We start from the raw sequence: 15,691 nt of genomic DNA, 5'->3' as shown, positions 1-15,691 counted from the left end.
TTTGGTTTTTTTTTGGTCACAGTTCATATTACAACAAATATTACTTTGGTTTCTTTTGTAAACATCATGACTGAAGACTGTCAAAAATGAGTTAAAAAGGATTCACTTTTCCTACACAGGAAACTGCAGCAGAATTCAGCCACCAAAATATCTTGCCATTGAAAATAAGGGTTCAGAAGAGCTGAAAAGGGCATTTTTCAGTATGATACTAAGATTTAATGAAATGAAACATAGCTTCATCCATAACAAGCAAATCTTCTGAAACAACTGGAATATATCTATGCTAAATACCCAACTTCTGGGTTTCCACATTAAAATCAAAGAGTAATCAGCACCTTAATTCTTTATTGAAATACTCATGTACATCTTGACAGTCATAGTGATGACAGATCAATAAAATTAGAATATTCTCATCAATTCTATTCTAACTTCAAATTACCAGAGGTTAAACAGCATCCATGCACGCTGCCTTTAAGAGGTGCCTCTCTTGCAACTTGTAGGTGTTTTATGCTGACATCAGGCTGTGCTGTTGGCAGAGGTCACATTTTCTCCTGCCTTTAGCACTGTTATCACTTTGGATAAACCAGTGTTCAGTAACAGGCAAACATGCTGTATCAAGTGACACCAGCAATCTCTGCAGCTTACTAACACAAACAGCTATGGAAGTGCCTAGCCAAAAGCAGCTGATGATTTTGGAGATCTTACATAACTCCTGTCTCCTAATGAATGAAAAAAAGGAATTCAGGTCAAAAAGGAACTCTAGAGGTCAAGCAGTTCAACGTCCCGCTTTAAGGAGGGCTCAGAGCTGTACCAGGTTGCTCAGAGCCTCATCAGCCCAGGATTTACAAGTCTCCAAGGATGGGAGATTCCCAAGGCAACCTGTTACAGTGACTGACCATTCACATACCAAAAAATTTTCAGCTCATGGAGGAAGTAAGCATAAAGCTGTCCTGGCAGTCCCAATGGTAAACAAGCGACTAGAATTCGCATAAAAGCAAGTTAAAATCTCTTGCTGGAGGTCTTACTTTTCAATTCAGTGTTCTCTGGTATATGGATTAAAGGTACAGAAAATGAATATCCTAACCCAAAAATTAAGAGATGCTAGCCAGAATCTCCTTGCATTGATATTTGTACTCTCTCATCTTCCAACAAGGGAAGGGAACAGAGACCACCTGCCTTCTGATGGGATCATCAGCTGCACAGAGCACTATCAGACACTGCTCAGGTAAATGCCCACCTCCATATGCCAGTATGAAGCACCTCCGAGGGAAGGTAAGGTGCTGCTTTAAATGGCTCTGTGCTGCAGTCTTCTGGGATGGAAGCTAGCAGAAAGAACCAAACTGTTTTCCTCCTACACTCCGGAGGCCCACAGGGAATTTCCCACTGCAGCTGATGGCGCACCATGCCTGCTCATGCTAAACAGCTGTTCCCCATGGACCTTTTCCCCACCAAGAGTTTCAAACAAAATCCTAAGTTTCGAAACTTTATTTTTAAAGCAGACCAGCTGGATAAAAGGAAGGCTTCATGTTTATCTTTAACTGCTCTGCAACATCTAGCACAGCTCAGTCACAGAACTCCCCCAGAGCCCAGGATCCTACCAGATCTCCCACACGGTCAGGCAACAGCACATGCAGGGCTGCTTATACCACCTTGCTACGAAGAAGGAACGACTTGGACAAAAACAGGGAAAAAACTGCTTTAGAACTCATAATAATAAACAGGTGTCAGGAAACAACATGGAGAGGAACAGCAAGCAAGGAGCACACTGTTCATGTGCATAAGCAAGAACTTAGATTCTTGGAAAATGCCTAGAATGCAGCATATTACAAAAACCAGACATTTGAGGAAAGCACCAGATGAGTATGAAGCTTAAGGGGTTGGCGGGCTAGAGAATAAGTTTCAGGGAGCTGGTGCATGAACATTTTGCCTGTGGAAGTTCAGGATCAGGTCTTATTTAGGTCTCATGTGAAGAAGAGCGTGATTGTCTCTCCACATCATAAAAGCTGCGTGTGATAAGAAATCTCTGCAGACTCAGCTCAGCCCAGCCCAGAGCTCAAACAGCAGGACTGTAAATCAGAGCTGAAATGCACTGGCACAGCTACAGAGGAAGAGATGCATCCCCAGCCACTGCCTCTGCAGCTCTGGCTCCTGGACTGCCCTGTTCTCACATTCACAAGCAATATTTTGGGGGAGGGGGGAGCAGAGGGTGGAGAAGGAGGGTAGTGGAAGAAATCAAATAATCTAAAACAAAGTCAGATCCATTCTTCACAAAGTGCTCCTAATTAGAACTGTCAGGTCTCTATGAGCCAGAGCCCCACTAGATTGGAAACCTATTACTCAGGAGAGATGGATATGGAAGGCGTGCATCATTCCTTGAGAAGATGAATGCACCTTTCCTCCCCCCTCATCACAGCCACGGAGTCCAATCTCATTAAGTGGGATAGCTGCAGAAAGGAAACATTAGGAAATGTAGTGTCAACACCATTTCATATACGCAAGTGCGACTCTCCCCTCCCAAAGACCTGATACAATCATGCCTACCACACAAGTCTATTACAACACAGTCAAGTAGCATTTTACAAAGCACCCTGTTCATTTCCCACTAAAATCCTCAGTCAGCTCCATTAACATCAAAGAGCAGATCTGGAGTAAAGAAAAAAGTGTGAATTTGTCTTTCCCACGTCTGCACATAAATGCTCAATGCTGTCAAATCACCATTCAGCCTGGCCTCCAGAGAAATCCCAGGATGTTTCATATTTGTTGGACATGAGCACTAGTACCTGCACCTATACCAGGCACCTCCTTGTGAGCACCCACTGGTGTTCATTGCAGCTCTGAAGAAAGGTGGGCCAGGGCTCTGAAGAAAGCAGGTGAGGAAAGGGAGCTGGGCTGGAAATCCAACCACTATAGTCTTTGCCACTCAGGTGACATTCATAGTGAATGAAAAAGTTTACCTCTTCTTCTACAGTGTATTGTGTGCACTGACGTTCACCTGGCTTCACTCTGAAGGCCAAGTGCAATGAAAGAGTCATCAGCATTCTTTCTCAGGGCCTTGGCTGCAGTGAGCTCCCTGCAGGCTGCATGTGCATGTAAACCAAATGCAGATTATTCAGGGCTGTCCGTGGTCTTGGGCTTCAGAGGAATTAAGAAAGACATTCAAACTGCTTTGCACAACACAACAAAAGGATTCCTTTGTCAGAGCAGCAAGGCAGAATTAATTCCCTCAGAGGGCAAAAGAAACCCAGTCATTACACAGTATTTGCTGTCTTAATGCTAGGCTACAAAAATAGGACGCTCACTTATTACAGTTGGGTTGTGCTCTATTTCACATCACTATATCTGAACAGCAAACATAATGAAGGAGGAACATAATGTAATGCTAGAACAGGGCCAAGTACAGACAACGTGTTAACTGTACTTCATACTGGAGTAACAAACCAATGCCTGTGTTTAGAGAAAATGGCCTCTTCGTGCCCTGACTTACAGGGCTGTAACTGCAGTGACTTGCTCTACAGCTGTATGTTAAAACCAGACAGATACACTATCTGTATTAGTATGTCTATGTCTCAGAAAGGCACTTGAAAACATAATCAATCTAGTCTAAGATAAGATCAATTATTTGAATATGCAAAATGACAAGATTTAAGGCTACCCTTAGGCTTGCAAAAGCATTCTTTAAAGATCTTTAATAAACAAGCATGTGCTCTTTAGTCTAGATACTGGAATAAATGATTAAAATCTCAAGCTTACGGAAACAGCAGCTGCAGAGGGTACATTATAAACACCATGTTCATCCACAAGTGCAAGGATGCTCTTCATCATGCAGGGACCCATGTCTCATGCTCTTTTATTAAAATCCTATCCTGTAGGTTCACCAGTTACTTTGGGATGAAAGCTGTCCTCTTCAGAAGCTGATGGCTGCAGCAGCCAATCTCAGTTAACTTGTTACATGCTTAACCCAAAAACAGATCTCATCAAATGAATGAGCTGTCACACAAGAATTTGAAGCTACACACAAGAGATACAAGAAATTTATCTCCCCCCAAGCAGCTTACGGCCACTGCTGAGGCTGCTGATTAAGGACAGCAGTTTAATTCTAACTGGAACAGTGATTCTATATAAAAACAGCTCAGCACATCAGCTTACAAGAACTATCAGGAGACTACTTTTAAGCACCCAATATTCAGGCTGAGCTGCAGAATCATGAAAGGAAAAAGGAAAAAAAAAAAAAAAGAGAACAGAGCAACAATCCTGTTTCCAAAAGCTGCTTTTTGAGGAGGCTAAACTATTCATGGACATCATGCAAAGTTATCTGTATCACAAACACTTTTGTAATCCTTACCCTGGCAGCAGAGAGGATGTGATACCATCATTTTGCTCAGTGAAATACTTTCCTGTGTTTTCCCAACAAGCACTGAAGCCAAAGTATGTAAAACACATAAACACAAGTCCAACCAGCTTCAATTCCGATGCCAACCTTCTTTTAGGATATGTGAGTAATTTGTACTCCTGCCTCTTTGAGAATCATTGAGAACTGAAAGCCTGGCTTACATCAGTGCTACACTCAAAGTGATGTGTGCACACGCGTGTGTCATCCCATTGACAAATTTACCCCCTTATGTAATAAATGTCAAAGCTAACAGATCAGGATCACAAGATGTAGTCAGTCCTTTTATATGAAAGCGTCACTGGAGTTGATACTGCTCCAGCCTTAACCCCTAATTCTCTAGCAGAAGTGTTAGGGGTGCAGGCAAAGCAGCACAGAAGATACGAGCACACTGGCTCAGAGACTGTAGAGGCAATAGCAGCAAACTTCAGGAACTATGACACATATGAAAAAATTGAGACAAAAGTCCATATTAGGGAACACAGCAATGTAACCATCTCCACAGCTCTATCAGATATTACTGCAGTTTCCATGGGAAAAGTATGGTAGCTTTGGTAATTCATCCTAATTTTTGTTATTGACACTGGATTGTAGTGACAATAGTTGAGAAGGTAAATATCAACACCCAGCACCCATGCAATTCAGGTACTGGCCCTCTCGAACTTCCTAAATTTCATCTGCTGAATCCACAGTGCAATAGGCATTTCAACAGGACACCAGAACACTGAATGGAGAAAAAGGAAGAAAAAAGATACAGGTTTTGCAAACATGGTTAATAGAAAGCACCTCCTCTCAAAGGAAAGAGAAGAGGCACGGGTTTCTGATATACCAAAAATAAATGCAATACATATTTTCACTCTATAAATTAATTTGTCACAAGTGTCTTATATCCAGAGCTCCATCCCATTCCAGAGCCTTTCCATTTCCCCGTTCCCTCCTGCCTCTCTGACTTCCACAGCCAGCCTGTCACAGAAATGTGGCTAAAACAAAACCACAGAAAGATGGTGGTATCTCAGTTCAGCACAATATTAGCACTACAATTCAGCGTTACCTCAGAAGGAGCTGCAAATTAAATGAACTTCCCAACTGATAATTGCAAAAAGCAACAATAAAAATGCCTTAGCAACAGCTCAAAAACATCACAAAGCAGTCTGAAAACAGCTCCCCTTCACCCCAATGTGTTCTGTGTCCTTATGAACACATGCTTTCCCTTTACCCTTGTCAATCATATGATCATAAGTGATCAATCATTTATCATATTTTATAGCAGCTTACCCTGAACACGATGCTACAGATGCTTGCAGGCTATTTGTTGAAGTCTCACTTTTACTGCGAGCTGCCTCAATCTCTTCACAATATTACAAAGAAAATTAACAGGAGAATGTTGAGAGGCTAACAAATACACCCACCAGCCCCATGGCACATTCATTAGCACTTACCTTTGCCTGTGGTCATTATCTGCAGTGCTCCCAAACTGCTGGGAAGAGCTCTGAGCTCTGCAGTGCACATCTCTGTAACTTACCCACCAGCAAACTCTCCACCTCCCAAACGATTTCTCCCTATGACCGAGCAGACTGCCACCCCTCCTCCAAAATAAAAGCCTGCTCCGCACTCAGCTGAGCACTGCTCGTCCTCCTCTGCCTGTTGGCTCACATCACTCCACTTTAAATGTAAGGGTTTAAAATCTAGAGGGCAGTAACATGCTTATTTACAGTGTTGTGTAATAGAAAAGAAAGAGCCAGTCTGGCCCATTTCTATCCTCCACAAGGAGCTTATAGTACCGATCCAAAAATCACAGTACCACTTTCCCAACCCCTGTGCATGTGAAGGAGTATTTCCTTGCTTTTTTATACACTGCTTTCTATTTCAATGTGAAAACAACATTCAAAGAGAACTCATAACAGAAAATTAATTTGCACAGTGAGGCACAACTGCATGAAGCTTCAGCACAATGTCAGATCTAAACCTGTGTTATCGTAGCCACTCCTCCCAGTCTAATTCTGGTGCTGGGATGCATGTTGACAAATCATATCCCACCCACAGACACGTGGCAACATCCCACATATGTAGGTTAGTTTTCTCCTTATAATAAACAGGAAAACAGCATCCAGTGATCCAGCTTTACTATCAGCATAGCATGGAAATCCAGAATTACTCATTTCCAGCTAATTGCCTCTAATCTGTCAGCTTCATCATCAACCAAAGAACAGAACAAACTGAAACAGCTTATTTACCTTAAACAATACCTCAAATACAGAAGTAGCTCTGTATTCCATCTTCACAGACTTCTGGCAGTTGAAAACACCTTCGCTATTTCAACACTGTTTAAATCTGATTACTCTTAGAACTCTCACAAAACCAGGCAACTACTAAAACTGCAGCCTTCCCTCACCTTACTCTGCATAAGGATATCAGGGCAGAGATTTCTGCTCCAGACATCTGGGTTTAGATCTGCTTTGAGTTCCCTGCATGCAGCCAAAGACCACTACCACCTTTTGAGCAGAGTCAAAATTCCATGTAAACAAGGAAGTTTAATTTCCTCCAGACTGACTAAACCAGCATAGAGGCACACCACCACACTAAAGGATTTGCAGAAATTATGTCACCTACGTAAAAATAAAATTAAAAAAGAAGTTTTACATTAAGGCCCTGTATTATGATATCATAATGAAAAAGAGCACAAAAATGCACTACAACGTTTTAGTTGCTATAGCTTTGGTTTGGGTCACTTCCTATCAGTCTATATCTGTCAGCAGATCTCTTTCTGCATTCCTAATCTGTCCTGGAACTTCTTCCAGAGTCCTGGTCAGACTCACGATAATTCAAACCCACAGAAAGATGGCAAGCTTTATGCTCAGCTCCTTCCAGACATGAGGTTGAAGAAACATGTGCTGCATGGATTTCTTGCAATAAGTAGAACTGTTTATGTCCAGCAGCACCTCTCCATATCACAGCCAATTAGAGACCATCATGCAATGCCACACGAAGACAGCAGCAGACTAGCAGGCAATTATTGGCTCTTTCATGCTGAAAACGTATTTGTCCCAGGGGAATAAGGCATCTACATAATTAGCAAGAGCAGTTACACAAAAAATAATTAGCCTGCTGAAAGCTTGAAGGAAGAAAAACTGTAATTTTTGTTTCAAGAGGCTGACTAATTACATGCCAAATAACAAAACAGAGATGCACTAAGAATCATCGAGAAACCAACATGGATTTTAACTTCATATTCTAGACAGAGAAAGGTCCTCTGGTAGCCTAGCAACAAGCAATACTTCAGCATACCAAAGCCTTCCTGCCTTGATGAAACACTGCACGCACCGTGCAAACCTCCCCCATCCCACTGCTCATTTGATTCCTATATTATCAAACAGTGAAAACAAGATCTGGCCAAAAAAAAAAAAAAACAAAATAATTCAAGATAAACTCAAAGCAGCAGCACTAATGGTTCATGGTATAGAAAGGTAAATAAATGTCTGAAAATAATTCATATTTTATGCGTAACAAAACTCATTCTGACTAGAAATTATTCATTATTCCCATACATGGGATATGGATGTGACCTGTTCTTTTAAGGACCTTTACTAGTAAAGGTGAATGAATTTTTGTTCACCTGGTAATCTGTCTTTCAGGAAGCATGAGTTAAGAGAGATCTTTAACCAGCAACACCAGCACCCATCCCACCCATCACTGGGAGCAGTCCAGAAAGCTTATCACAAACAAATCTCAGAGCTAGAAGATGGTTTTAATTGTAATTCTCCTCTGACAACTTATTGTGACATGTTTCATCACTTCAGAAACAATTCTTGCCATCCCAACCTGCCCAGCTCTGCAAGAAGTCAGGTCTGGCAATCACCAGTCACCACTACTGTCTTTACTCCATCTTGCTCTGACTTCTCTACCCAAGAAGTAGGGATTTCACACGTACTCAAAAGATCACACAGACTGACACTTTGCTAGTAATCCAGGAAGTCCAGACACCACTTCAGCTAGTTTTACCATCTCAGAGGCATACCTAAACCCTGACTGCCATGAAGCCCTTATCCTAAGAGGGGAATCTGAGAAAAAACGTGTTAATTTTCAGACAGGTCTGTTCCATGGCCTGATCTCTGGCAGCAGCACCAGCCCCTGTCCCACCTAAGATGTGGGAGCCATCAAAGGCAGAAAATCAGAGCAAGCAGATGCATCTTCTGCAATGCCATATTGTGCTGACAGGTGCTTACGGAACTGAAATCTGCACAAACATTTGCCCATCTGCCTTCCCAAACCTCTGGGAGACATGCAGCCTGTGTGGACTAGAAACTGCACAATCTGGCTACAGAGAGGCACTTACGTGAGCTTTTCAGACATAACACCAGTTTACCATATTTCCTGAACTCATCCATTCCACACTGTATAATATCAACCATCACATGCTGGTAGTGTGCTCACACTGCTGCTATGGACAAGGCCTGGTACGGTTACAAACTAAAAGGAGTGGCAGCAATGGCATCAGGTAGGCACCCATAATCAATACTGTACTCTGCCAGATACAAAGGATTAACAAGACAAAGCTGTTTCCTGACAAAGGCTTATCTTTTGGTTGTGCAATATTTACCATTTTCCCTAATGACTGACAGATACTGAAAATGTCACCTTTGTTCAAAAGCAGCAGGAGGTTTATGAAACTCTACAAACTTAGCTTGCCTTTAAGTCATAATAAGCTTAACAAAGTGAAAGTAAGCCTTGTCCACCAGCTGAAGCAATCTCAACAATTTAAACTGGAAGCTGGACAGAGCTGTGGACACGTTAGACATGTGAGCAAGCATGCCATACTTGTGCTGCTCTTGGAAGACAAGGAAGAAGCAAGGAATTTGCCTACAGGACTATGGAAAACAGAGCTCTACTTCAAATGCGTATTAAAAATATGTATTAAAAACTAATGTTCTCATTATTAATATCACAAATGAGAACTACTTCAATAACTCACGCAACTACAGATTTTTTTCATTCTTAGAAGACCAAAAAAAAAAATCCTGTTAGACCAACGGGAGATTCTTCCATTCCTACATCATGCTCTGACCCTATAAGCACTCCACACTCCTCTACTTATTTCCTAGAGAGATGGCACTCTAAGAATCAACTGCCTATAAGGGATCATCCCTATCAAACCTCCTTGCTTCTTTTGACATCTTCAGCAGTGCCTGCACCTACAAATCACACCACAGTGTGTGCTGGGATGGTCAGCAGGCTGGGGACCAGAACCACATCTGAAGCCAATATTTAGCAAGCAGTGGCTCTGATACTGCTCAGGATCATGCACATCTGCACTATAACTGCATAATAACTGATAGCTACACAGCTAAAACTTGCACTGCAAATCTCAATTAACTTCAGTCTCTCACTTGGTTGAAGTTCAGTTTTTACACACATCTATTAACATTCTTTTTATCAGTTGTGACATACATGATTTTCAACAAAGAACACCTTCATTTGAGTTAGAAAAACCCCACATAAACTTAATTTAGCCAATGCCACAACCAACTCCTAAAGCTTTTCCCTCCTTCCAGAGAATAAACCCAACAAAAATCCCACCCTCAGTCATCATCCCAGCACATTATTTGTTTAAAATGATACCACAGCAACATGTCTCACCACAAGGCACGCAGTCTATCTCCTCAAGCTCCAGAGAACAGCAATCTACATAGTACAGTACATCAAAGTGACTTCCTCTGTTTTGAAAATCCAGTCTATTCCACAAAGTAAATGAAGTTCACAGAAATTCTACCTTAGCCTACCCAAGTGGAAAGCAGAGAAATTGGATCAAGCATATGCTTGTTTCAGTTTGAGCTAGGATCTCAGAAGAACATCTATGTGTTGTACATATTAAGATGCTTGTTAACAATTAGATATTTGCACCCTCCTTTTACAAGGACATTTGCTTCTCAACTGTACTCAGATGAGCATACCATAAACCATAAGCATCACCTACCTACACAGACTACTTTCCTACTTTCTACAAAATCACAGAAATGTTTTTATCCCATTCCATCACAGAGGAACCTGCAATAGGTTTTCATCATTCCCAGATGCAGAAGGTAACATCACACAACATTTTAGAATAACCCAAAATATTACTTAATTATCAAATAAATCTATTTTATTATTTCCTGCAGGAATTAAGTCTATTGTACTTTAAAAATGAGTATGGCAAGAAGAAGGGCACCTTGGAAGTGAAAATGCACATTCTTCCCCCCCCCACCCCGCCACTGTAGAAGAGCAAAGACCTCTGCTCTCTTGGCTTTTAAGACAGCTGTGGAAAAGAATGGAGACATCATTTTCCCTGCTCTCAGCTTTGCAGAGGGCACAAATCTGAGAGGCACCTGCAGCACTGAACTCATGTTTTTCATCTCTGCTCTTGGCAGAATGATGAATTCCCTTCTTTGAACCAGAAATTCACTCAAAAACATTTCCAAAAGTAAGCAGTACATGAAAAGCAGCAACAGACTCTTGTATAAAAGCAAGCAAAATCCTGGTCTCAGACAAGAAAACAGAATAAACCTCTGTTGAGAGCTTTGACCCATTACCAATCATACACATACAAAGTAAATGAACTTAGAAACTGCAAAATACAATTCCCAAGCAACATAGTAGTGTTTGATGTTCATATGTACACTCTGTGCTTTGTAAACTATTAAAACTGAAAAGGCTGCTTCTGTTACTTGTTACCTTATTGACAATTTAAAGAAACATGCACAGAGACTTGAAAACAGAAGTTCCATTTCCCTAATGACAGTCAAGGAAAAAGAAGACAGTTAGCAACACCTTCTGTTCTCAGAATTCTTCTTAGTACTGCTAGGAATGCAGAACTGACCAACTAAACATCAATTTTGTTTTCTGCAAAAGTGATGCGGACATTTCTGAGTTATTCATACTTGTTTCTCTTAGCAGAATACTGGTTTTGCATCTATTTGAATATCTCACCAATTGAAAACTACTGAAGATACCAAAAAGAATACAGGTACTTTTACTCACCACTTGAGCTCTGGATCATGTTTCCAGATTTTTGGACCTCATCAAATTTTGTGAAAATTACATTCAATCTGTTTGTAAGTTAAAGAAATAAATCCACAATCAATAAATGAATTTAATCTTTAGGAACCTTCTAATTTAAGATGTTACAGGACAAATTTTGCTTCAACTCAGGTCATTGAGAACACTATCAGAAACATCGAGGGGGAGGGGAGTTACTGCAAAATTAAAAAAAATCACAACATGCAATAACTGATAAAAACAGAAGAGGGATACTACAGAGATGAAAGAAATATGACTGGAACTACAACACTACTGAAGATGTGGCAGATCTCATTGTAAATACATTTCCAGTTCATGATTGCTTTGCCTATTTTTAACAATCTGCAGAAAAAATAGACAAAAATGCAAACTTTGCACAACACTCTTGTTTGGCCCTGACATTTCTTTCCTAAGCATGTCACAGGCCCAGTGGAGCATAAGATCTTTGCAGCATCTCATTACTCTTTCCTAGAGATCATACTCCTCGAGGCCACGCTACAGCAGATGTTTCCACTGGAAAACAAGAGACAGCAGCATTCCTTCCATCTGTGTGCACCCCGCCTCTGAAACAACCTCTCCCCTTGCTCCCCCTGTGCACAGTCTGTCATCTATGGAAGTCTCATCCTCAGGTCTAATTATGTTCTGTCCTGCATTTTAGAGACTAACTGCATGTAGGATGGAAGAAAAACTGACCCCGGGAAAAGGTTCAACCATGCAGCATATGAAGCCTTGGAAAGGAAATTAAAAAAAAACCCAAATAGTTAAAATATAGGGACATTCTCAACATACCGAGATTGGGGTAATCCTTTTTTGCTGAGATCAGCCCTTACACGTTCACCAACATGTCTGTAAATTTCCACAAGGCTGTTTATTGCTGCATCTCGAACCTGAAAGAGAGATGTGAGAGAAGTCAATCATCCATGCAGTTCATAGAAATACATCCCTGCCCTACCTTGGAGAAAGAAATTTGTGTATTTCTCAGCAACAACAGTTGCCACTATATGCACAACCACAGCATTCACAAGAGCCTCCATTCCTTCATTTCAGATATTAGCAGGATCAGTAGGTCTAGCTTTACCCAAACTTCCGCACTGATGATAAATGTATATCAAAGGGGTAATCAGTCACCCGAGTCACCACGTGGACAACTGACTCAGGCTCAGTACTCAGCTGGCCTGCTACAAACAAAGCAATTTCCCAATCAAAACTGCCCAAAGTATGCCTGCAGTAAAGCTCATTCTAACCCAGATGACATTACCTAGCACAAGAAAAACAATGCATAGAAATACATGCGACAGAAGAATAAAGGCACAACAACCCTTGTAGTCTTACTGTACTCCTAGTCCTTAGTCACATACTTGCACTGAAGCCCAGACAACAGTCAAAGAAGAAAAAAAACCCCAACCACATAGGACAAGCACTAAAAATTCCCAACTCTCTGACCAGTCTTTATCTGATCATTAATCAAACTCACTGTATCACAACAAAAGAGCTGTATCACTAATGGCTGGTTGCTTACTTTTGAGTGCCCCAGGCTTTAGCTGCAACGCTAGGTATCTCACTAGCACCAGGAGCAAAGGTGTATGAACAAATGTGATTTCACATATTTTCCAAGCTGATTTGCAAAACTGACTGCTGGAAATCCCAACGCAGTGACACATTTACATACCAACCATCCTCCCTCTGGGGGGCAGACAGGTAAGCTATCTGCTCTGTCTGCTGGAATACCAGCAAGCCCTGCACTTCTGCTTGCTTCCAACATTAACTTTCCCCTCCACACACCCTCACTCAACAAAGGGGGTTCCCAAAGCTAAGGCTGGTGGCTGAGTACACTGAAACCACCAGTGCTGGAGCAGAGCTGCAAAGCAAATGAAAGAAAGCATGGTAGCACAACAGCACTGGGCCTGATCGCATCAGGGATAGATACAAGGCATTTCTGTGGGGCCAAACTAAAATTAGCTTTGTGTGGCAATGAAGGACAGACAGGCACACCCTACTTCCTAGGGAAAAATTACTAAGACTCTACTTTCACCCTGTTCTCCCCCACACTACACCATTTCCATCCAGAATGTTCTGAACTGCCACCTTCATGTGCTTCAGCCCTCGTCTGCTAGTATTGCCTCTCTGCCCCTCAGCCCCACAGTCCAGCGCTGCAGCACAGCATACAGCCTTCCAGGTGCCAACAGGGCAGCTTTCATCACTGACAGGAGGAACTAGGGAGGCCAGCACACGCAGACTGTTTCTCCACAGAAATGAAGGCATGCTGCAGCTGGTCAGAGGGAGGACACACTGCTCCTCAGCAGTGACTACACTGCACATATCTGCAATGAATCAATCACCATGGGCTGCAAGGCAACACACCAGCCACAGCAGCCAGGGGCTACGACTACCCAACACAGCAGCAACAGCCCCAAACACAGCAGGCCACAGGCTGCCTAGCAGGGAAAACCTGGAAGGCTCGTAAGGCTTTGTGAAGCTGAAAGGGCAATAAGAACTCAGCTTCTGATACCCACAACAAAAGGGGAAAATGCCACACTTGATGGGGACCTTTGTTTCTCCATCATGTTTCACCAAGAGAGGGCAGCACTGACCCAGCAAATGGCCCAGATGTCCCAGAGCTCAGAAGGCACGCTGCTGCTGACAGACTGGTGTTCAACAGTTCAGGTATGAACTTTGTGCAGATGAGGTGGAGCAGGTCCCCAAGAGATGAGTCATTAAAATCAGCCTCATTTCCCACTTCGTTCTGGGAGCTGAGATTGGGCTGTGCCAGGCACATAAAAGGTAGCAGTGAGGGAACACATTTCAGTCCCCTCACCAGCTTTCTGGTTTCAGCAACAAGCTCACTGATGCCAGGACCACAATGTCTCTGTGCAGCAACAACTCAGCATCCTGAACCCAGCATCCCCACAGAGTAACAGCTTGCTCAGCCACAGCTCAGGAACAGGGAGGACCCTGAATCTTCCACTTCCTTAGAAGCCTTCATGGAGGAACCAGCTTATCCTCCCTGTGTTGGCAAAAGCAGGAGAAGCTGCTTCCCACTTGGCCCTCCCCTTTAGCAAGGGGAGGCTCCAGAGCCAGTACAAACCCATTCCCTAGTTGCCCACCTCACACTTCTCTCCAGATACATTCCCACTCTAAACCTGGATCATGAGCACTACCCATGTTGAACGGAGATTTGAAATATTCAGAACCTGCAGGTACCTGTACTACCTAACATTAATCTGAACTCTGCTTCCTCATCCCCTTCTCCTCTCACTAGCCTCGCTCACTTCCAAATTCAGATTAGGTTACAAGCTCTCCTTGGCAAGAGAGCTCTCTCCTATGCAACAGATCTGGGACAACCCCAACTTAGAATGTTGAAACTGTTAACAAAGCTGGTATCTTCCAATTTCATCTCCCAAAGCAGGATAGAAAGCACCAAGAAGCAACAGATACTTCTTGCAGTATGCACTGCTGATAATAATTTCCAATACAACTTATCTTCTCTCTGCCCCTCGTTCAGAATCTCCCCATACAAGCTCTGGCAGTGGATGTGGTCTGGCTGTCAGTCTGGTCCCATTTGCCCTCCCTGCCCAAACTGGTTCTTATCTGAAGGTACAGATGCTTCACTGAACCTGAAGGGATGCCTGCAGCTTCCCATGCACTCAGCTGTAAGGTACAGGAGCAGCTCTCTTCCCACAAAGATTTTTTGTTCTGTTCCATATCATCGGCAGATTGATGCTGTTCTGTTGAACTTCTGACGCTACTGTAGGCATACTTCAACTCTGACCCACACAAAATCAACCAAGAGCTTTTCATAAACATCATTCACCAACAGCAGCACATTTTTCAGCTAATTTATCAGCCAGAACACAGAGCCCCACCTACTGACAATGGCACTCCATGCTACTTTCAGAAGCAACTCACAGCAAAAGCTTACCTGGCTGTTTGGATCTCCAAGTAAGTTACATATATGCGGCACTATCTTACTCAGAGTTAAACTCTGAGCTCCAGATCTGGGAATGAAGAACAAAAAGGGGATTGGTGTGAACCACAGAGCAAGTTTGCAAGCGTAACTTAGCGCTGCAGGAGGTTCTGACTTACGCATTGAGTGTTGCAATAAGGCAGAGACAGATCCCTTCTCTTGTCCGGAAATTCTTGTGTTTGAATCCTCCTAACATCCTATCCCACACGTACTGTGGGAGACAGAAAAGAAAGTGAGACAAAACAGGAGGCCAGGCAAGAGAGATTCATTCTTTCAGCAGACGTGCA

General features: G+C 42.5%; 1 protein-coding gene across 13 annotated transcripts in view; it reads right to left on the bottom strand.

Moving 5' to 3' along the window:
* The window catches only part of CLASP1 (cytoplasmic linker associated protein 1), a 154,591-nt gene that overhangs the window by 104,187 nt on the left and 34,713 nt on the right, over nucleotides 1-15,691 (bottom strand). For all 13 annotated transcript variants that reach the window (XM_090143682.1, XM_090143678.1, XM_090143676.1 and 10 more), the window contains exons 5-8: nucleotides 15,524-15,615; nucleotides 15,360-15,435; nucleotides 12,230-12,327; nucleotides 11,402-11,469 (exon numbers count right to left, since the gene is read on the bottom strand). In XM_090143682.1, the coding sequence (XP_089999808.1) occupies nucleotides 11,402-11,469; nucleotides 12,230-12,327; nucleotides 15,360-15,435; nucleotides 15,524-15,615 (334 nt within the window). The remainder of the gene's footprint in view (nucleotides 1-11,401; nucleotides 11,470-12,229; nucleotides 12,328-15,359; nucleotides 15,436-15,523; nucleotides 15,616-15,691) is intronic.

This window comes from Phasianus colchicus, chromosome 7 (assembly GCF_987193195.1).
Source record: "Phasianus colchicus chromosome 7, bPhaCol1.hap1.1, whole genome shotgun sequence".
NCBI lineage: Eukaryota > Metazoa > Chordata > Aves > Galliformes > Phasianidae > Phasianus > Phasianus colchicus.
The sequence above is the reverse complement of the archived record's forward strand: the minus strand, read 5'-3'. Positions and strand labels throughout refer to the sequence as shown.